General features: G+C 47.8%; 1 protein-coding gene across 1 annotated transcript in view; it reads right to left on the bottom strand.

The window, feature by feature from the left end:
- TLN2 (talin 2) overlaps positions 1-23,202 on the bottom strand; it is a 294,008-nt gene that overhangs the window by 44,028 nt on the left and 226,778 nt on the right. The window contains exons 44-50 of the mRNA XM_011967667.1: positions 19,988-20,089; positions 17,313-17,432; positions 8,196-8,342; positions 4,701-4,867; positions 3,606-3,789; positions 562-687; positions 287-403 (exon numbers count right to left, since the gene is read on the bottom strand). Of these exons, the coding sequence (XP_011823057.1) occupies positions 287-403; positions 562-687; positions 3,606-3,789; positions 4,701-4,867; positions 8,196-8,342; positions 17,313-17,432; positions 19,988-20,089 (963 nt within the window). The remainder of the gene's footprint in view (positions 1-286; positions 404-561; positions 688-3,605; positions 3,790-4,700; positions 4,868-8,195; positions 8,343-17,312; positions 17,433-19,987; positions 20,090-23,202) is intronic.

Here is a 23,202-nt window from a genome sequence, read left to right as displayed (position 1 = left end):
TTGACAATCCTTTGATTTTGTGCTATAATTTTAGTGGAACTAAACCTGAATAGTCCTAAGTGATACCTTTCAATTAACTCCTTGATTACAATTACACATCAATCCCAGCCAAACTCAGTGACACATGGGGTCTCAATTATATAAAACTACCAGCAGGCAGGTGAAGGGGCATTCTCAGTTCAGGTGTTTTAGGTAAAACCTCATTGGTAAAAAACCTCAAATGAGCCCTCACTTGGGTCAGCTGTGGGACTCTGGTACCCAAGGGAGGTAACTGCTGGCTCCTTACCGTAAGCTCCTGCTTTATGCATTCGATTGTGGCCTCAAGCGCTCTGGTGCCCCGGGTGGCCTCATCCTCCACCGCCTTTACAGTCTTGAGGAGGGAGGTGACATTAGTCACCATCACCTGCACAGGAAGAAAGAATGAACTCAGTAGTGCAGTGTCTCAGGTTCAGCCCCTACTCCTTTTACTTCTGGATCGCATGCTATGAGCAAGGACACCTCTCTTTCCTTTAAGTGAGAAGAGAACTCAGGTGCTCGTCCCCAGCCAGTGCCCCACTCTACCTTGGCGGCGCCCTTGAGCTGGTACATGGAAGGGTCATCCGCTGGCTTGCTGGCAGCTCCCTTGGTAGCACTGATGAGATCGGAAAGGGCCTTGGCTACATCTTTGATGGCGTTGATCAAAACCACCTGAAAGAGAGCACCGGGCCCAGGTGAGCAGGCGCCAAGACGTCAGCTGCGGGCTTCACCAAGGCATGCAGCCTGAGGGCAGGTCAGGGCACAGGGAATGAGAAAGACAGTCTAAAGTCTGCAGCATGGCAGACCTCCTGGGAAGCCACCCTTGGCGATTCTGATACAGGACTCAGGACTTTGAAAAGCTGCCCAGGGGAGGCTGAAGCCGAGCCAGAACAGAGAAGTCAGGTGTAAACGTGCAGCTTATGTAAAACCTAGACAGCAACTTGGCAGATGAGCTGCCTCTGACAGCACGAAGGGCACCAGAGAGGCAACACCACTCACTCCTGATGGGCACCCTGAACACTGAGTAAAAATCCCCAGCTGACCCAGCCCTCAAGGCCCCACAGCAGCCCTGCCCAACTCTCTGGCTATGAGGGTGCTCTGCTGTAGGCACACAGGTCGGCCTGTCTTCTTCTCCATGGGAAATCTCAACTCATTCCTGTTCAGGGCCTTTGCTCGCTGTTCTAACTGGGCCTCAGCTCAAATGTCATGTCCTCAGAGGCTTTTCCCGATCCCTCAGCTAAGGGCCCATTCCCACAATTGCTGAAACTGTCAGGTTGCCGTTTTATTTACAGCACTTATCAGTAGGTGGAATTATTTTATCATTCATTCACTTGTAAGTCATCTGTCTTCTCCCTCAACTTGAATGAAAGCTCCAGGAGGCTTAGCCTGGACTTCTGCTTTGTTTCACGCTTGTAACAGGGACGAGCACCCAGCAGGTACTCAGTAAATACTTGTGGAATGAAGATGCAGGTATGTTCCCACATAAACCTGGATGTGATGCATTATCTGTGTTTGCTTTTCTAATTTCACAGAGACCACAGATCATCTTTTCAAAGTGCTGGATTTAGAGTGAAAAGTACCAGGTCTAGATGGGAATTACACAATACTGGGCATTGCACTGAAGTGTTCCCAGTCCAGTAGCTCCAGTAACTCCTATTTCTATAATAATAAAAACATTTTCCCTTTACTGAGGGCAGTGTTCAGGCGCTGAGCCAAGCACTCCACACACATTATCTCATTTACTCCTCGCCACCACCTTTTCAAGTGGGAACCACAATCCTTCTGTCCACACTCCTGGAGTCTACGAGTGGCACACTTGGGATTCAGAGTCTGGTGAGCATGAGGGCACGGTCTTAACCTCCACACTATGCCATGCCTGTGTGTGTGGCTCCGGCTTCTCACCCACAGTGAAATTAGCGTGCTAGCCCCATCTACCTCATTAAATTGTTTTGAAGATAAACTGGGATCTCCAATGTGAAAACATATTAAGGGTGCAGTGGTGTGATCTCGGCTCACTGCAACCTCTGCCTCCTGGGTTCAAGCGATTCTCCTGCTCAGCCTCCTGAGTAGCTGGGACTACGGGCGCCCGCCACCTGTAGCGGAGGCTTTTGTGAACGCATAGAATTCCAAAAGGCAGCCAATCTGAACTCTGATGTTATCAGAAACCCACCAGAAAGGATGAAAAGGTAGCATAAGGAATGTTTCCTCTCGGAGCTCTGCTCCAATCATGGGTGTCAGGGAGGGAAGGGTTTTGCCGTGAGGGAACGAGGCGGTCTCCTCAAGTGAAGCCGCACAATCACTGCATCTCCTGGCGGCACTGAATGGCAGGGGGTTTCTAACCAGGTTTGTCCAGACAGATTAGTTTCCTGAGGATGGTTTAAGGAGTGAAAACTGAAGTGCTTGGCATTTGATGGTTCTGGGAATAGAGAGAACAGAGTTTTTTGGTTTTGTTTTTTAAGTTTTGCGCTCTGGGAACAGGCATCATCCATTTATTAATGACTTTTGTTGGCTGTTAGTTCAACAATAGGTGAACACATACTTGTTCAGTAGCCAGTAGCCACTATGTGCCAGGAGCTGTGCTGGGTGTGCAGGTTTCAAAGATGAGCAAACTGTGGTGACTGTCCTTGAGGAGCAATGGTCTGGGAAGGGGACCAAGGAACAGGCAGGTGATCTCAATGAAATTGCCAAATATCAGAAGCAGAGGTCACAGAAGCACAGGGTCCTTCCCTAGCCTACCAGTTCTTCTCTCTCTTCCTTGAGAACCAAAGTTCTCACCTGGGCCATCTATAGGTGTTGTGTTCATTTCCCCACCCCTGTCTGGCTGCTGCGCCACCACTCCACACAAGCAGCTGGGGACACCAACGTCCTCCATGGCACTCAGTGGTTACTGGAACGGGCCAATAACCTTCCCAGACTTCCCTCTTTCTTGACTCTCACTATCTCTGATGGGTTGAAACACCATCCTGGCAACACGGCACCTGCAGCTTTCCTCCCCGCAGCTGCTGCTGCTTCTCGGTCTCCTGCGCCACTTGCACGGTAATGTGGTCCGAAATGTTGGATTCCTCTGGGCTCTGCCCTGACCCCCTGGCTTTTCCTCTCATGTGGTTGCAGTCGCTATCTCTATGGCAACAGTCCCTGAACCCACAGCCCCGTGCCTGGGCAGGCTCAAAAGCACTCACTAGTTCTACCTGCGTGTGGCTCCAGCACTTCCATCACCTCCATCTCCCTGCCCACACCAGCTCTCCCTTCAGGGAGCTCCTGTGCCCTGCTCTGGCTGCACAAGGAGCCGCCTTTCACTCCTCCCCCTCCCTCAGGCATGCTGTGCTCCAGCCTTCCCCAGGCCAGGCCAAGCCTTCCTTCTAGACTCTCCTCAAATCCCTCAGCTTGTCTCCATCCCCATGGCCACCACCACAGTCTGTGCCACTCTCTCGCTTGCATGACTGCCTCCTACCGGTTCCTCAAACCAGACATACTCGCACACACATTGTCTACTTCAAAAGTTCCTGTTCTGCCTTAGGCCGCTTCTGAGGCGTAGTGTGCAGCGTTCACGGGAAGACCAGGAGGACGCACTCCCCAGGCCCTGCTGGTACCTGGGTCTCGGGATCGTCGGAGCCCAGGCTGGCTGCCCCCAGCTTGACCACTTCTGCGAGCTGGGTGATAGTGGCTGCTGAGGACTGGGCCGCCTGGGCCAGCTTGTCAGGAGTGGACGCAGCTCCTGACACAAGTAGTTTCGTGTCTTCCACCAAGGCCTTGGCTGTCTTGAGAATGTTCTCCCTGAGAGAGCCAGGAGGGGCAGGGGAGAGGGGGAGAGACAGAGGGCAAAGCTTGATTACTTCAAGAAGAAAAGAAATCCCGCACATGGGGCTTTTGTTAAAGGGCTTTGAAGACGAGAAGTGCTGTGTTACGCCTCCCCTTACCAAGGGACTCTCATCTTTCACAAATGCAAAACTGGGGGGAGAAGAAGAAAGTCAACCAGTACTCATTCATATAGCCGACTGACATGAAAACTTCAGTGAAAGAGTCAGGCCCACTAACCCGGCTCCCTTCCCAAGCCCTATAGTTCAACGAAAGGTCAGCTGCTTTTCTGTGGTTCCCACTGTCCCTTAAAATACTTCATAGTCTCAGTGACTGTGAGGACATGTGGGCTGGGGCACCTCGTTCAGGATCAGAGGCTGGGCTTGCGAAGGGACAGCAGAGCTCTGGGAACTGCATTCCTAGCCCAGCCCTTGGATTGCAGAGGGGAAGAAAGGTGTTGGACATGTGGCGAGGTTTCAGGGGTCCCGAGCAGCAGATAGAGAGGCTCAGGGCAAGCTCAGCAGACAAGGTTTCCCAAAACAGGGTTTACGCGAAACAGGCCTGCCCCCGCCATTCCCAATCCTGCTGGGGTTGGCCAGCAGTTCGAGGAACAGCTCTCTGGCTCAGAATGTGGCAGGTCTAAAAGCCGTCCTTCGCTGTAGCAGGCTGGATTTAAGGCTGTCAAAGGCAAAGCTCGAACCACGACACTGTGTTTACAGTTGGCAAAGGGGGCTTATTCTGATTACATGGTTCACTTTCCCAACTTGTGCATCTTGTTGAAATCAAAACAGATAACTACATTTCTGGCTCCCAGGTGGCGTCTCCAAGTCGATCATGAGTTTCAGGGGCAGGCCAGCCTGAACCTCTCTCCGTCCAGGACCCCCACGTACCTGTGGTCTGCGAAGGTCTCACTGTTCTCTGCATTTAGCGTCCCCGCTGTTGCAAACATAATGGTGGTGTCCAGGTCGGCAATGATCCCAGACACAGCGGTGGCAGCTGTAATGCATGCCTGGGTTCCTTTGTTCCCGGCCTGCAGAGCTGAGAGCACCAAGGAGACCTGTAGGCAGAAAGGGAATGTGAGGGGAGCTAGGAAATGGAGAGAACAGGACCTAAAAGCAGATTCTGAAAATACTGAATTATCTCCTAGGAAATGATGTGGCTTAGGGGTTATAGGCACATGTCTGGAGTCAACGGCCTTGGTCTGAATACCAGCTTTGCCATTTAAAGGCCATGTGACCTTAGGCAAAGCTGCTTTACCTCTCCAAACCTCAGTTTCCTCCTCTGTAAAATGGGGCCATTATTTCTGCCCTATTAGGGCTGACAGGATTAAGTAGGAAGAAAAATATGTGTAAAGTGTCTAGCAAGGCATTTGGCATACAGTAAGTGCTCAGCAGAGGGCAGATGCTGTTTATTCAATTACTACTATGTTTCTGAAACCACAGAATGGGATAAAGGATTAGGCTCCTGTGAAAGGTGTGGCAATTACATCCCCTTTTATTAGGTTTTCAGTAGGAATAGGCCACTGCCACCACTCATCACTCCTTCACTGGGATGGAAATTCTCCAGAATGGAGTTCAGAAGGGCTGGAGTCTAGAGGGGATCTCGACTTCTAGTACTCCTGCGAGCCATCATCCACCCCTGAACCATCATTTCAGTGCCCTGAGGGCCCAGCAAGTTCACTCGGGTGTCTTCCATGTCAGAAATCCTGTGCTGTCACGCTCACCCACCACATACACCCTCAGGGCTCCAAGATTCTTTCCTATGACACAAACCTGACCACGCTAAGACCCTGCTTACAAGTCTCCCCTGGCTGAACTCCCTTTCTGGTCATGTGTCTGCTTCACCCGGCTCTCACCACATCCGCCAGCTCCTGACTTTCCCAAACACTCCCACCTCTCCACCCTGGGCCCGCGCTCTGCCTGCGATGCCTCCTGCTCCTCTCCCTGAGCCACCGAACTACTTGGCCTGCAAGACACCAAAGTGAAGAAAGAAGGAAAAGCCACCAAACACAGATGTATCATCCTGTGCCTCAAGCAGCCTGCGAAACAGCTGGGCCCTGGACACCTCCCTCTGCTCTCCTCTTCCAGAGACAGTCCAGCCTCCTGGGATCCCACAGCACACGGTTCTTGCCCTCAGGATGGCCCACTGCACCCAATGTAAATTCCATGTGTCAGGCTAGTGGCTGGAGGCTCGTTGAGTCCAGGAGCCCTCGTATTAATCTGTGTGTGCACACACCCGCTACCCTTGACTATGACCCAAAGAAGAATCTGACAATGTTTCGTACATGTATTTCTTAAAACATGCTGACCAGGGCAGGGGAGTCACTGTGTCACTGTGCCAGTAAGAGGCATGGAGTATGAGACACTCTGTCCCCAGTGCTGCTTAGATCTCAGCAGAGGCTGTGGACACAGTCTGGCAGGAGGGGCACAGGGACCATTTCCTGGGTACCTACCACATTCTGAGACCAGCCCACGAGGAATTGTTTCTCTTCCTCATCTGCCTTTCTTTTAAATGCTACTAGGTCCTACCAGGAAAAGACAAGTCAGACTGGCATAGAGCTGGCCTGGAAATGAGGTATCCAGGTTCTGGAAAGCCCCTCAGAGGATGCATGACAAAGGCCAAGACAAGTATCATGGGAAGCCTGAAGGGGTGTGTGTGTGTGTGTGGGAGACGTTCTTAGCCAGGGTGAAAGAAAAAGAGCCCAGAAATAGCAACCCACCCTCTGTGAAGGGTGTGCCAGCCGGCAGGTGTTTACTGAGTATCTGCTAGTCACTAGGGGCTGAGGACACAAAGGCAGACAAGTCGTGGCTGTGTGTGGGTGCACTATACACACCATCAAGGCATATAACAAGACACAAAGCATAGAGGACAGGGACTCACAGCAAGAAATGGTCAAAAGGCCAGTTGCTAGGAATGGGCCACCTCCTCCCCTTTGGTGCTCCCTCCAGGTATCCCAAATCAGGGACCCGCAGCCGGGAGAGGGAGCAGGGCCCAGGCCAGCTCAGGAAGATCAAGCTGCTTGGCCATGCCTGCAAACAGTATGCAGCTTGGACCCCTCTCCTCCCTTCCTGATGCTCCCGCTACAAGGCCTTTTATGGGGGAATTTGGCAAGAGTAACTTCAATAACAAGAAAGGGCTTTGAAAGGCAGGCAAATGCCTTCCTCCAGCTGAGAGATTTATTTCCTCGTCTGTGGAGTCCCAGGAGGCTGGACAGCCCTGTGGGCTACGGGAGAAGGCCAGACTGTGGCTTGGCCTCAGGGAGGGCCACGGACAGAGCAGTCTCTGTGGCAGCACCTTCCAGCTGAGGGTCCTCCCTGCCCGCCCCTCAAGTCGGTTGCCAAGTTTCTAAACAGGACAGAGCTCTATGTCCTACGAACCAGAGTGAAGGGAAGGGGAAAAGCTATCAAGCCTGGATGCTTTATCCTGTACCTCAAGCAGCCTGCCAAACAGCTGACCTGAAAAATGATTCTGAGACAAAAAGCAAAGCAAAAGACTCGCATACTGGGGGAGAATAAAAGAGCTACTTGGGAATGAAGAAACACTCAAAGTACGGCATGGTTAACTGGGGAAAACTGCCTGGGGAACAAGAAGTTTGGAGGAAAGTTTTGAGAAAACAGTCGCTAGATTTATTAAATGTGTGAGTATGTGTCTGGTACTGCACCAGGCACTTTTACACATATCAGCACAGTACATCTTTGCAGTTCTCTGAGTCAGACATTATATATTTTAATCCTCATTTTACAGATGAGGAAATCGAGCTGTGGAAAGGTGAAGTACCTTAGCTAAGATCTTAGAGCCGTGTTCACTACCCCATGGGAATCTCTCTACAAACAAGTGTCTTTCCAGTTAGAAAACTGAGGGCAAGTTTCTGCTTCTCCACAAAGGTACACGCCACTGCCCCACGTGGCCTAACCCACCCCTACTTCACTGTCTCCTCTGTAAATGAGAGGTTACACCAAAGGGATTTTCGCTCCTCCTGACTCAGCCCTCAGCACTCAGGAGCCTCCTTGAGAAGAAAGATGGTGTCAACAGGGGTTGCAGGAAAGGGCTCTGGCTCCAGGCCTCCCCCAACCAGGGCACCTGGCTGCTGATGGGGACTTTGATACAATCCGCCCACGGGAAAGCCCTACAAGAATGGGGAGTGCCAGGGCCTGACCTTCATGGGAGAGACCCTCTAAGTCCTCAAATTCTCTGGGCCTATGATCACCCCAGCTTCCTGACACGCCCCATTCCTGGGAGAATCTGAGCAGTGGGGAAGATCGGGGTGAGACAGCTGAGTCAGCTGGGTTCATTTTTGCTTAGTTTCCTGCTTTTGTCCTTGATTACGCGGATCACTGAGAGCCAGCGCAGGTTCCTGTGGCTCTAAACCGAGGGCCGCTCCTTACCTTCTCCGTGACAGCGCGGGCGCACTCGATCAGCTCCCTCTTGGTGTAGCTGTCTGTGGGGCAGACCTGGAGGGCCCCTGCCTTCTGCACCAGGAAGATACAGCCGTGGCCCAGGTCCTGCACACGAGTGCGAATCTGGAATCCGATCTGCAGAGGCAAGCCCAGGATGGGGAAGGAGAAGCATGATGGACCCTGCCATCGAGGCCTTCCCTATGTGGAAAATTTCTCCTACGTCCTATGGGAGCCTGGCTAGGAAAATTCCACTCCTATTACGAGTCTGTGTTTGGTGAAGTATGGAATTTGGTTGATTTTGCTTCCCTTTTTAGAGACTGTAAAATGCCCAGTCTCTACCTAACAAGCCCGTATCTTGCAGTCCTAGTGTAATACCCTCTTTGATGCGTATCTTTCCTGGTTTATGGCTTATCTGCTCCTCCAGTCACCTGGTAAGAATGTTAATTAGATGAACTTTGTGGGATAATTCTGTTATTCATTCAACAAGCATTTACTGAGCCCCTATTGTGTGTCAAGGCCTCTTCTAAGCAGGTAATGTGTTTAATTTCTTTTATTCTTCACAATAGCTCTAGAGGGTAATCAGAGGTTCAAAATGTGGTTTCCGTATTAAGCATATTTTGAAGTGTTCAGATTCTTGCAAAATTGGTATGTTTACCAACCAGAACACCCCCTTCCCCAGCTGTATCCCATGGGGACAGCGACCATACTGAGCACAGACTTCCTATCAGGCTAGGTTTGAGGTTTCCTTTAAAAGGTACATTTTTAGAGCTAAAAGCTCAGCAGGCACACATTCTTTTAATAACTCCTGGGTTGTGTGATTATAAAAGGTACTTTGCCTAAGAGAGGCCAAATGGGCTCCGCTGTGGATTAGATGCCAGCTGTCTCCTTTAAGGTGTAATAAATTCCACTTCCACCTCCCTGAAGTTTGCATTCCTCCAGCCCTGTTTCACATCAAATTTCATTTTGGTCTGATCAATACAGCTGCCATCAATCATCTGCCTTCCAGCCCAGGCAGGCAACTCAAACCAAACCAAAACAAAACTTTAAGCATGGGTCACTGTCATTTTCAAGAATCTACAATAGCTAGAAACTGCGGCTCTTATTTTTCCAGCATCTATGAGGAATAGTTACGAAAAGATCTCAGGTATTGTGAATAAAACCTGGGAGATTTTTGGCCCCCTGGATGCTATCTTCCAATAGCGTCTCATTAGCCACAGTTAAAGGAAGGATGACTTTGGAGAATGAGGGGTGCTGCAGTTGTTATTTCTGCTATTATTGAAACACTGTTTTTAGGGAAAGCACTCTTCCTCTAAACCCCTTAAAGGCCCAAAGAACTTTTAAATTCATTTAGTAGAATATTCTCGTGATCGAAAAAGTTGAGCCTCTGCTCCTTTAGGTGTCTTCTATACACTTTCTTCTCTTTTTTTATGATAGAGTCTTTTTCTGTCACCTGGGCTGGAGTGCAGTGGTGTGGTCTCGGCTCACCGCAATCTCCGCCCTCCCGGTTCAAGCAATTCTCCTGCCTCAGCCTCCTGAGTAGCTGAGATTACAGGCGGCCACCACAACGCCCGGATAATTTTTTGTAATTTTTTAAAGCAGAGACAGGGTTTCACTATGTTGGCCAGGCTGGTCTCGAACTCCTGAACTCAAGTGATCCACCTGCCTTGGCCTCCCAAAGTGCTGGGATTACAGGCATGAGCCACCATGCCCAGCCAAGTTTCTGCTCTTTTGGGTGCTTTTTATACACTTCTATACACCTTCGTACACCGGTGCCACAGACGCTTCATAATTAGGCAGCGCTGTCTTGTTGACTACCTCCATGCAGAGTATAACAGCAGCATCTCTGGATTGTACAACGCAGCAGCTCTGCAAACAGATCTGGGGAACGGTGTAGCAGTAAGGCTGCCGCTGAGGCGGGAAAAACACTCCAGCCCACACAGATGTAATGTCATTTAAATATACGTGTTTGATGGACATGTTTGTTGGTTTGAAAATAATGTTAAGCTGAAGCAGGGGTATACCCCATTAAAGTTTCAAACAATCTGGCTCTTGAAGTGCTCCAGATCCATCGAGTTAAAACCAGAGTAAGATAATCTAAAGACAAGGGCTCTGAGGTCAGTGATGACCACGGATCTTTAAAGGCTAAAGTGCTGCTGGAAAAGTCAGGTAAGAAGGGAATGGAGTTAGAAACATTTATAGAATTTCAAGGTAAAAAAGATCTTACCAGGTCAACCTTCCCATTTTATAGACAAAGAGATGGAGGCCCAGAGAAGTGATGTGATTTGCCTAAGATCACACAGCTGGTCCCTGGCAAAACTTGGTGAGAATCCAGCTCTTTAATCCTAAGCACATTGCTCTACTTGGTAGATCAGTGTTTTTCTAACTTCTTTGATTTTTCTACGTAGCAGCAGAACCCTTCCTCTCCCAATCCAAATTAAATCTCTTGTGGATCTCAGTATGTCAAATGGATAGCAGTAATGGGTTATTAGTATGCTCTTCTTTTATGAGTTAAAATGTGTATCTTTGACCCAATAAAAAGCCAAAAATGAGACTGAGTGAACCAAAGTGTTACAGATAAGGTTATGAAGGCTAGTTACAGCCTCAGCCACCAAATTATTTCTGTGTTTTGCTTTGGCGATACAGTGTTGAGAAGATCCTGTTACATGCATAAAGAAAGCGAAGGAGAGCAGTTTCCTCCCCAATCTTGACCACTGCAGCCAAGGCAGGAGCAGCAGCAGCCTGAGATCAGCACAAAACTACCCAGCAGCTTGAAGCAAAGCACCGGTGGCCCCCACCGGGTTCCCATTTGGTCTAGACCACACTCAAAAGCTCCTTTCTGCCACCCACATGAGTGAAAGGTTGAGAGCAAGGGTGGGTTTTCCTAGCAGTTTCAACAATAGTTACATTAAGCTTAAAAAGTAACACTAGGGGCAAACATGCAGAACCTCCTCCATGGGTTTTGAAGAACATGGCATGAAACCACGCTGCTAGAAGAGACCCAGGCTCTCAAACTTCTCTGTGCATTCCTCCTGCTCCTGTGCAGAGTCTAGCCTGAGCTTTCTATCTGCAAAATGCAAGGCACCGGGACGAACACCTGTATCTTAAATCCCGTTGAGAGTGGGAGGGAGGGAGGACCCGCTCTTGAGCTGTCTTGAACCTGAACCCTATAGGATGACATGATCCATGGTGGGCTACATCCTCAACAACACTTTTGTGGTCCCTTAGCACCATCCCCTACCAAAGGCTACGCTCTAAAAACACACCCTAGCGCCCTGCTGTCCGGCCCCTTTCTTGGAGGTGACACGAGGCATGTAGCAAGTGAGCCCGTATATGGTCCATGGTGCAGCTGGCTCAGTGGTCATCAGAAATAAAATTCTAGTTAAGAAGCTCCAAGGAAGGCCAGCACCAGAAAACATGGGGATGAAAATAAGTGAGGCAACAGTTGCAAAGGCCTTTGGTGTTCTCAGTCAACCCAGGGCTTTGCCTCCATATTCAGGGCTGTGCCAAGTCACGCAATTGTCATCTAGGTACCTGGAGACCCCCTTGAGGCTCAGCCTCACAGGTGTATGTGTGTCTGCACAATTCTATTTGGACAGCACACAGGAGGGATGTAGTGTTATCAAGGACAAGCTGAAATAGGCTTCACCCACTGATGTTCATGGGCCAGGAGGGCTGAATCTAAGAGGAAGGACGGGATCTCAGGATTCCCTGCCAGCCCTGTTCTCAACCTTTCACCCCCGTGGGCAGCAGAAAGGACTAAGGACCTTGCTTCCAGCTCTGCCTTCTCCTTGGGAACCTGACACTCTTAACCTTCAGGGGCCTTTGTTCCTTCCCGTGACACAGGACAGAAGCTATGTCCCACTCCAGGGGCTGATGGGATGAACAAATGAACAGGTACATGTGGAAAATCTCAAAAAGATGAAAGCCATATGAATGCATGCTGCTGGAAAAGGAGGCAGACTGGTGCAGAGAGGTAGCCAGGGTTGTGATTCCCGGCTAACCTGGGTTTGAATCCTGGCTACTCCACATATTTACTTGTTAACTTATTTACTTACTTGGAACATTCACTTATTCCAAAGTTATTTAAAGTGGCTCACATACTAGCGACCGTAGTTGTGTGGTCTTGGGCAGTTTAACTGAGCTCCCTGAGCCTGGTTTTGCTTATCTGTGAAATGGGGAAGAACAAAAGATTATCTCACTGCAGTTGTGAGGGGAAACAGGATTGGGCCCATCACAGCATCCGATATGTGGTAGCACTTGATAAATAATAACTCTTACTATTACTTTGCAGAGGCACGTGAAATAGCTAGGACACTTAAATGAAAGAGGACAACAGAATCAACAGTCCACTGGCAATTTTCTAGAACATTTTGTTTTACTGGGGGAACATCCTTGAAAGGAAATCCTTTTTTTTTTTTTAGATGGAGTTTCACTCTTTTTGCCCAGGCTGGAGTGCAATGGTACGATCTTGGCTCACTGCAACCTCCACGACCTGGGTTCAAGCAATTCTCCTGCCTCAGTCTCCTGAGTAGCTGAGATTACAGGCACCCGTCACCATGCCCGGCTTATTTTTGTATTTGTAGTAGAGATGGGGTTTCGCCATGTTGTCCAGGCTGTTCTCAAACTCCTGGCCTCAAGTGATCCACACATCTCGGCCTCCCAAAGTGTTGGGATTACAGGTGTGAGCCACAGAGGAAATTCATTCTGTATCCAAAAAGATAAGAGATTTAGACTGGGCGCAGTGGCTCAAGCCTGTGATCCCAGCACTTTGGGAGGCCAAGATGGGCAGATCACTTGGGGCCAGGAGTTCGAGACCAGCCTGGACAACATGGTGAAACCCCGTCTCTACTACAAATACAAAAATTAGCCGGGCATGGTGGTGGATGCCTGTAATCTCAGCTACTCAGGAGGCTGAGGCAGGAGAATTGCTTGAACCTGGGTGGCGGAGCTTGCAGTGAGCCAAGATCACGCCATTGTACTCCAGCCTGGGCGACAGAGCAAAACTCCATCTCAAAAAAAAAAAAAAAAAGATAAGGGATTTAAAAATGCTAAGCTTCTCCCTGCAATACTAAACTTCTCAGTAAATATGACCAGCCCACAGGGTGATCCAACGAACTACCAGTGTTGATTAGAAAGGAATGTTGCTCAAAGACATAAAATGTGGGGTTTTAAATTGGCAGCTTTAGAAAAGTGTTATTTGAGCCTCAAGAAAAACCCTCAATTCCTTTCTTGTCGAAATAAAAGTAAAATGGAGAAAATCATCTCCTGGTTTTGTGCCTTGGGGGAAATTAAAAGCCTGGTCTTTATGAAGTTTTGGATCTGATTCCAGTTGGAGGGGGTCTAAGGAATCCTGATCGCCTTTCCTCACTGCCTCAAACAAAACAAAACAAAACACACTGGTTTTTCCCAAGCCTTAAAAAACAACTACATCTGAAACCCGGTCAAATGTAATTTGCTTGGGATAGCTTGTCAAAGTTGAAAAGGCAAGAATGGAACTTATCTGACAAAGATAGAAAACATGGAAGAAAAAAGTGGCTGGGCATGGTGGCTGACATCTGTAATCCCAGCACTTGGGAGGCTGAGGTAGGTGGATGGCTTGAGCCAGGAGTTTGAAACCAGCCTGGACAACATAATGAGACCCTGTCAACAGAAAAATTAGCCAGGCATGGTGGTGCACACCTGTTGTCCCAGCTACTTGGGAGGCTGAGGTGAGAGGATTGCTTAAGCCCAGGACGGAGCTCAAGGCTGTAGTAAGCCGTGATCGCACTACTGCACTCCAGCCTAGGTAACAGAGCGAGGGCCCGGCTCAAAATAATAATAGTAATAAGATAATAGTATTATTACTAGGTTGGTGTAAAAGTAATTGTGGTTTTTGCCACTAAAAGTAATGGCAAAAACTGCATTTACCTTTGCCTTGGGAGGCCGAGGCGGGTGAATCATGAGGTCAGGAGATCGAGACCATCCTGGCCAACATGGTGAAACCCTATCTCTACTAAAAATACAAAAAAAATTAGCCGAGTGTGGTGGCGGGCGCCTGTAGTCCCAGCTACTTGGGAGGCTGAGGCAGGAGAATGGTGTGAACCTGGGAGGCGGAGCTTACAGTGAGCCGAGATTGCGCCACTGCACTCCAGCCTGGGTGACTGAGCAAGACCCCATCTCAGAAAAAAAAAAAAAAAAAAAAAAGAGTGGGTCCAATGGCAGCGGGGCATCATTTTCCCACCTCCAGCATGTGTATCTTAGGCTGGAAAATTTGAGAGAATTCTAAAGCAGACATCCATTTCATCTGGGGGAAAAGGCTGCGGTTCTCACCACAGGCGCTTAACAAATGATTGCGCCAGCTTTTAAGGCATCTGGTATTTCAAGTGGTTACTGCAGATTTTCCTCCGAGACAAAGCTTTCGTCGCTAAATCTTTTCCTCAGCATTTCCATTTAGAAGTTGTGGCTCATAGGATCTCGAATTCTTTCTTCTTCTTTTTGTTAAGGGGAAACTAATCTTAAATAGCAAAGCTGCCGGAGGCTTTTAACTTTTCCAAAGAAATAAGTTTTCACAGTGATGTTAACAAAGGTTTGAATTTTCCATGAAAAATAAGCAGATAAAGCTCCTGCCTGATGTTCCAGGGCAGAGCTATGACTTTTCCTGTAATTGTCACATTCTGGAAAAGACCAAAATGCTGACCTTGCACAGCCGACTGCGAGACTGCAGCAAAGGGAGCAGCTTCTGATTTCCCCTGGATATAAATATTTTCACATGCCGTGATGGGGGAGCCCTCTTGGGCAAACAAATAATTCCACAACCTTGGAATAAAAAGCTACATTGCTTCAGGGATCCCCTAACTTTCTCAGTTTTCCCCAAATATCTGTCTGGCAAATGTACACAAAGAATTTTCCTTAGTAAGCCACTGGAAATTTTATATTCTCTCTGCCCCTTTTCACTCCAGGTCACACGGCTCTCGTGTCTGGAATGTAAAATACATTTCAAGATGTAACAATGAAAAGGAAAACCTTAATGAAAACGTCAGCTGCTACAAATGCAGGGCTAATAACCAAAGTAACCTGCTGTACTTTTAGCAACACATTCTCTTTCCTTGCTGTTTTGGCATTGTTTTATATTTTGGTTCAGTGGTCTCTGTTGTAATAAAAAAAAAAAAATCTGCTTGTGTCACACGTTGGGTGGGTAGCTTACAAGAGCTCATGTGGAAAGGGCCCTGTAGTTAGGGAGGCCAGCAGTTAAACTAAGGCAGATGGTGGTAGATTCCATTTTCAAAGGTTTCTGTGGACAGATAGATATCCAAACCTCCCCTGCCAAATTCTTTTTGTTTTTTTGGTTTTTTTTGAGATGGAGTCTCCCTCTGTTGCCTACGCTAAAGGGCAGTGCGCAGTCTTGGCTCACTGCAACCTCCACCTCCTGGGTTCAAGCAGTTCTCCTGGCTCAACCTTCCAAGTAGCTGGGATTACAGGTGCATGCCACCACACCCAGTTAATTTTTGTAGACAAGGGGGTTCACCATGTTGGCGAGGCTGGATCTTGAACTCCTAACCTCAAGTGATCCGTCTGCCTCGGCCTCCCGAAGTGTTCGGATTACAGGCGTGAGCCATCGCGCCCAGTCCACATTTTCCTTTTGTCCAAGCAAACTTTTCCTTACTGTAACATAAGTTCCCTTACATATGTTTATGGAGTTCAAAATTACAGGTTAGTCAAATGAATTATAAATCTAGATGATCTTACTAAAACAGGGAGTCTATTTAAAAATAATAAAAAAAAGACAGGCGTGTGTTAGGAGTCAACAGAATCTTAATGTCGGTATCTGATAACTCTCTTTTCTTGGTAGTGAGTTCACAGTCATTGCAAATAGAATTATTCATGCTACAGCCTAGCCAATTATTCTAATATCTCAAAATGCAGGCACTGTTAGAGACTTAAGTAATCCCATGCTAGATATATATGTATGCAAGTACATATATATATATGGTACTCCTATTTACATGCATTGTTACCACACACATTAGAAAGTGATTTGTTTTGGGACTTCATTTCTGTAATGTCTCTGGGAGTCTTTGTAAAAACATACTTAGACCTGACTCCCAGGAGAAACAGCAGCACTGAGTAACTTGGGGACAGTGACTGTCACCATAAGGAGAAGAGACCAATTACAACCTTCTGCCTTGACAACTTGGTTCATTTAGGCATGTTTTGAACAGGGTTTGCACTCAATAAACAGCTTGCTGAATTTCACAGAATGTAATTACCTTTATCTTTCAAGTGTCCCTGTAATCCACTCCATTAATCTTCATTTCCAATTGGGCTTCCTTTCTCTAAGAAGCCGTGTGGTTCCCCAAGCCCTGGACTCCTTCTGTTTGTTCACACTGATACAGATGCTATGAGGCTCCCTGGAGCTGCACCTGACCCGTGTCCTTCCCAATGGACCACCCCATTAGAAGTATGAGAGATGGCAGCTCTTAGAAAGTGGCCTTTGGGGCCCAACTTTGGCTACTGTTAGACTCTTACGGGTACAGGCATTCTAAAGCCAAGTCTACACTGGTCACTAAGGAAAGCTGGTCTAGGAAAGGCAGGGAAGTAATAAAAGGAGTCCACAGGAGGTATGGGGGGAGGGATCTGGGTCAATTCTTAGCCACCCAGAATATTCAGGCAAGACTTTGTTTCATGAAAGTAGCTCTTTCTAGGGAGAGGGACAGCTAATTTTCATACTTGAATGAACCTTTGGAAAACAAAAATAATTGCGGGGGATGTGCTAACTGGAGTAGGAAGTGACAAGATGGCAGCCTCACGCTTGGGCATGCTAATAGAGACAGCAGGGGATGGGCCTAGGGACAGGGGACCTGGTAGAACACTGTATACAAAATCCTTCTGTCTGAAAGCCCATGCGCCAGTTCTTGGCCAGTCTGCCCCATAAGGGGCAGTGAGCCTTGAGTATAGCCTGGAGCTGCCTGGGTCTGGACCTGTGCTGTGCAGTGGTGGGGAAATAAACTGGGCTCTGGTTACTGGGCTGGGGTCTTCTAGAGTGGAGCTAAGCTATGAAGAAATACCCAGGAGTGGGCATCAGTGTGTGTGTGTGCATCTTAAAATAGGGGTCTTAAGGTGGCAGACCTCCTCTGGTTCCGCCGTGGCTGCTGCCATCTGGCCCTGGAAAGCCAGGTGCCCATAGTCACTGGTCATTTGTGAAGCCAGTCCTCCCAACTCCTCCGGGTTAGTAACCGACTTAGTCATCTGGAAAAAGAAAACAAGCAAGACACACACACACACACACACACACACACACACACACACACACATACACACAGAGAAAAGCATGAGAACCATGTGTTAATATCACTGGAAGCCAAAGGGTTTCATTCACTTTTAAGCTCCTGAGGGGGTGAGGGCCAGGCCTTGCATTTGGGGCTAGAAGCTGGAGAGGGCAGTTCAAGCCAAGCCCATGCTGCACTGCACACAAAAGGCCAGAGCCCTCGCAGGGCCCTGCTCAGGCCAGATTCTGACCGGGCCGGTGGGGACATGTTCAGCGTCGGGGCTGTGCAGCTTGGAGCCAGCCCCCAGGGTCCCCCCTCTGGCAGGTGAGTGTGCCAGCTCCTTGCCAGCCCTGCTCTGGGGGGGTCACCAGAGGAATTCCCCCTAGAAGCCCCCAGAAGGCACAAGCCCTGTTCGCTTCTCACTCCTGGGCCCAGGCTTCTGTAGGGGGCTGATCTGGTCTCTGGATGCCCCGAAGCAGGTCCCACCCAGGCGAGAGAGGGCATGAGGACAGGGCTGTTAAGAAAACCATGAATGAGAAGTGCTGGATAAGCCAATGTTTTAGAGGAAAAAAAACTCATAGAGGATACAGCTTTGCAGTAAACTTGTGCCAAAGAATTACAAGGTTTTACCCACAAATTTAGTTAAGAGTAGTGTGTAGCCCACATGGTCAAGTTCTGCCTTCATTATGAAGATACTCGGGATTTTTCTCTGTTTCATAGACTGATGCATCTCAATTATCTAAGGTAGCTGGCATGCTAGTTTCTAGTGTTTCTTCTTCCTCTGGACAAAAATACCTTTAAATTCTCACAAAAGCAGTTTTAATCTACCACCCAGAAGGGTGTCAACTTGACCCTCATCATGGGGCTCCCCTCCTGTTCCACCTCCTCTTGCTCTGGATAACAATACTGTCTCTTTATTTGTGGCCTTTTAAGACCTTGATTTTAAACAGCCTTTTAAAATACCTTTTGAATGACTCTCCATCCATCAAGGCAGGACAGGAATGTCCACCCCATCTAAGGCATGTGTACAAGGACACGTCCCAGCCTTCAGCTGAGATGTGGCCTCCAAGGAACGCACACTGAGCTGCACGAGAGTGAGTGGTACCACGCACTGCTCCACTGCGACCTGCCAACAGGTGCACTGGGTCACTCCTTACGGGGTGAGGAGGGCCTCTTTCACACAAGGAGCCAGGCCAGTTATCTCAGGAGTGACCACGCAGCCTGAAGCTCAGCTCCTTAAGCTCATGGACACCCAGAGTCAGGCCAGGGAAGCCCAGGACCTGGCTCTGGAGACATTCCAGAAACACCATGAGGCTGCTCAAACATGTTTTTACCGCTGCTGCGCTGCGCTTCCCGCTCATCAGGAATCTGCGCTGAAGGGCTGCTGGCTCGGACCTAGGATCCATCCCCCACGCTCCCCTGAGAAGGACAAGACTGGGCTCAGCTCCAGCTTTTCACAGAACACTGAGATGGGTGTACCATTCCCCAGCCTGAATTCTTTTAAACAAGCCTGGCACAACCACAGAGTTTCCATGAATGAATGGCAGCAGCCAGGGATGACTTTGTGGTCCAAGCTCAACCTCTAGTGGACACACGATTACATGACAAAACCACTCAGAGGGGATCTGGGCACAGCAACCACGTGGTGGCTCATTCTGGTCACTCCGGTGAGGAAGGCCCATTGATTTCTCAACCCAGGCTTCTGTGGCAAGTATCAAAGAGGCATCTTTCCCCCGAGAAGGACAAGAAATTTTATCTTATGGCATCTGAGCTTTCAAAAGTTGAGAGAAACTTTTTCTATGGACTCCTATCAATTCTTTGGGGACCACATTTGTCATCTTTCTTATAACTGCTTAACATATCAGAGAGCATTCACTTTCTCTCAATGCCATTTGTATCTAAGGATCTATATAATACAGTTCTGGCTGCATTACATTTTAGCAAAAAAAAAAAAAAAAAAGCCCAAACCAAACATTACCTCCAAAAGTCGTATGCCTTCTACTGTCAGGAATTTTATTTTCTTTTTACATAACCATATTGTTTCATTTTGCCTGAAACATGGCAATACCTTATTGTCCAAGTATTATAACTTGATTTCATCAGATAATCTCATCTCTGTTCTATTTCATCCCGAAATATCTTCTCTTGCACTGTTATTGTAATCTACTAAAAACACCTCAAGTCCTTTGTGAGGTGAATAGGATTCTTCCCCTTTCTCCTTAACTACAAATTCCTTGTTTTCCCCATCTTCTCATTTTCTCTCCTTCCTTTGCTCCTCTGTCCTCATGCCCAAGTCTCAGCCACCTTTAATTCCCTTTTGCAGCTTTTTCATGAGATAAGAACTACAGCAGACTGGGGCTACTGGACACAGGCAGCCAGAAAGACCACAGATAAAGGACAGAAGCTGGAGTCCCTGAGGGACTAGAGAGTGGTCTGGGCTCTCTCTCCGACACAGATCTGGGATTTGCAGGCTCAGCGGCGGCAGTGGATAAAAAGGCAACTAACAGTGGGGAGGGCAGTTCTCTCCCCTCTTACCATTTCCTGAGCTGTCACCGCAATGGCTTTGGAGTATTTAACCACAGTTGTCTGATAGTCGACAAATGTTCCCTTTGGTTCTGGAGGAGTGCCTTCATCCAGCTACAGAGGAGAGGAAAAGAATCCAAAGGTCATAAGAAGCCTGCTGAAGTGTAGACTGTATTTATGAGAATTAGGAACTTTGAAAAACAGAGCGGGCCTCCGAGATTTTTTTGCCCAGTGTCAACTCAATTGCCCAACTTGTGCAATAAGGATTTCAACAGAAGGGCACATAAGGCATTCGGGGTACATGGCAAGGAGAGGCTCCCAGCCTTGCCTGAGAGGAGTGGGAGGCCTTCCAGAGGAGTGACGTTTCGGCCAAGTCTTACCAGGCGAGGAGTCTGCCACATGTAAAAGGTGGGAAAGGCATCCCAAGAAAAGGGAACAGAATTCAAGCACATGGAGGCGGGGGCCAGCCTGACACTTCTAGGGAAGCGCAAAGGGGCAGAAGATGAGGTGGGAAAGGAGGCGGACTATCCATCAGGAAGCGCTTCCTGAGGAATGGTAGAGTCCATGGCTATCCATGGAACCCTTCTTTAAGAGCACAATTGGGGAACAGAAGGAATTAGAAGCACCAGAAATACATTGTTGTTCACCTGACCATAAATGCAATGCAATAGGAACTGAGAGAAGGGCAAGATCACTGTGGGGTGGAAGAACTGAGGCAATGGGACTATGTCCCTTGAAGGCTTGGGGACATACTGGTGTAGGAGATTTGTATTCAAGATCTGCTTCCAAGGCTTGTGAATGAACCACAGGCTGGTTACTTAAACTCTGATCTCCAGTCCTTCAGTGTTAACTTCCAGGCATCACATGGTTACAGTAAAAACCAACACTACACCTGGTCAAGAACTACATATAGGAAGAGGAGAGAATGTGATAATGACGATGCTGATGATAATGTCAGTGATGATGAAACAGGCAACCCATCTTCACCACCACCATCCTCACCATCACCGCTGGTTGCTGGATGGTATTCCAGGCGAAGAGACAAAGTGAACAGAAATGAATACAGGCAGAGCGAGTCTAGTGAGGTCAGCCTGACCTGAATAAGAGAGAGCTGTTGACAGCAGTGGGAATGAGGCTGCATCTGTTTTATGGAGAACCTTGAAATCATGAAGACAACAGTGGGATCTTGGGTAGGCAATGACGTATTTGAGATTTCCCTGGCAGCTCTGTGCCATAAATTTCAGTCAGAGAAGAGATTGAGGCCAAGTGGTCAATTAGGAAAATGTTAGCTGGTATCTTCAGTGAGAGCTATATGTCATGAGCAGGCATGGACTGCACTGTGAGTGAAAGGAACGCATCACTGTGGCCTATGCATGATGTGGCTGCATAGCCCAGCATATAATTTTCACCAAACTATTAACACAAACTCCACACTAGACTTTTTTAGCTTTCCCTATCAGGCAGATAGATGCTGTATCCCCATCACGGCATGGGGACCCTGCTAGTCAAAGGAGACTGAACTGCATGCTCATTCACTTGTTGTAAATTGACTGAACATCTTCTAAGCCTCAGGCCACGTGCTAGGAGCTTGCATGTGAGATGTGACATCACTACCAACATGCCAGGATGCTGGAACTGAAGGGCAGCTCAGAGCTCTTGGCCAGTGGCCACCAGCCAAAGAACCTTTAACTAGTCTGAGGACAATGGGAAAAGAAAGAACAAAGTAGTGACTAGGATTTCAATTTCATTTATTTGAAAGGACTTTCCTTTATTCTGAGATTATAGCCTTCCTCCTTTTGTGGGTGCTAACATGACCTTTCTTTTGTAAAACAGCAGTGATGTAGATAGCACAGTCTTTGTCTGTTTTTGTTTCTTTAATTTTCTTACTTGGCCAAAAACAAAAACAAAACAAAAACAAAGAAAAGAGACCACATCACAAAATCCCATAGGATCCTACTAACCTCACTGAATGAGGAAATCAAGGTTCTGAGAGCTTGAATGCCTGTCCAAGGTCACCCGGAAAGCTGATTACTTCATACTCACTTGTGAGTCTCCAAACCTCCCGGTGCTCAGATGACGAGACAAAATCTCAAACAGAAGTTCCACAGTGGAAGCCCCCAAAGTATCAAAGAGTCACATCCAAGTTAGAATTAACTCTGGCTACACTCATGTTTTTCTATAATTCACTGGCTTTGAGAATTTCAGACAATGAGTCTAATAGTATCTCAGAGTTTTAACCAAGTTAACGAAATTCTGAGAGACTATGCCAGCTTTCTAATGCCTTGCAGCACAGGGAGCCAAAGGACCTCAAACATCACTTAATTGTAAGTCCCCAGCAACAGGCTAAGCAAAGGGAGAATGGGAATGGGGAAGAGGTGTTATGTGGTGCCCTGGATGTCAGGCCAGGGTAGATAAGAGTTAGGGGCAACATTGAAACCACAATTATATACTTTGCAGAACTGAGCGGGGAAGAACAGCTCCTGGCCTCTGTGGCTTGTGTTGGCTGGCAGTTCCTAATTACTGCTATCAAGTAACACCTGACTTATTTCCAGCCCATCCAGAAGAATCCAATGTGTCTCTGGCTGAGACAGCATAGGCTATACCACTAACAGCAAGTGGTGCAGGGCCTGCTCTCTCTGTCCACAGTCCATCACAGTGCATAAGGCATAGGGCTATCCAAGAAAGACTTTGGATCTGATGTCCATCTTCCTAGGATGTATGGAATCTTTCCCTGTCATTTGAGAGGTACTGAAAAATATCTTCTCCCAAGAAGAAAAAGATTATCATTTGAATTTCTAACTTGCACCAAGAAACCTTGGGCTCCATTATTTAATGTCCTTGGGTAGATACATGGTTTATTTTCAAAGCTCTGGTGTTCTGACGTCCTGAAAACCAAACAAATCTACTGAGACTTATCCAAAGGCCTTGAGAAGAGGGAAATTTCACTCATTTTCTGCCACAATGTCCACATTTGCAGCATGAGAAGCCCACAGCAGAAACTGATGGACGATTTGACAAAGTGGAGCCTGAAGTCTCTAAAGGGAGACACAGCATTCCATCCTGGGCTTGTTATATTTGTTCCTAGGCTGACAATGACTGCATAATGCCTAAGGATAATTATTCTAATTATAGTTACAGCGTATCATTTCTTCATGGAGATATGAACAACCAATCTTCTCTAAATTAGCAATTAAAGACTGCTTATTATCCTGAAAAACCTTATTAAT

Source organism: Mandrillus leucophaeus, unplaced genomic scaffold, assembly GCF_000951045.1.
Source record: "Mandrillus leucophaeus isolate KB7577 unplaced genomic scaffold, Mleu.le_1.0 Scaffold12, whole genome shotgun sequence".
Lineage (NCBI taxonomy): Eukaryota > Metazoa > Chordata > Mammalia > Primates > Cercopithecidae > Mandrillus > Mandrillus leucophaeus.
The sequence above is the reverse complement of the archived record's forward strand: the minus strand, read 5'-3'. Positions and strand labels throughout refer to the sequence as shown.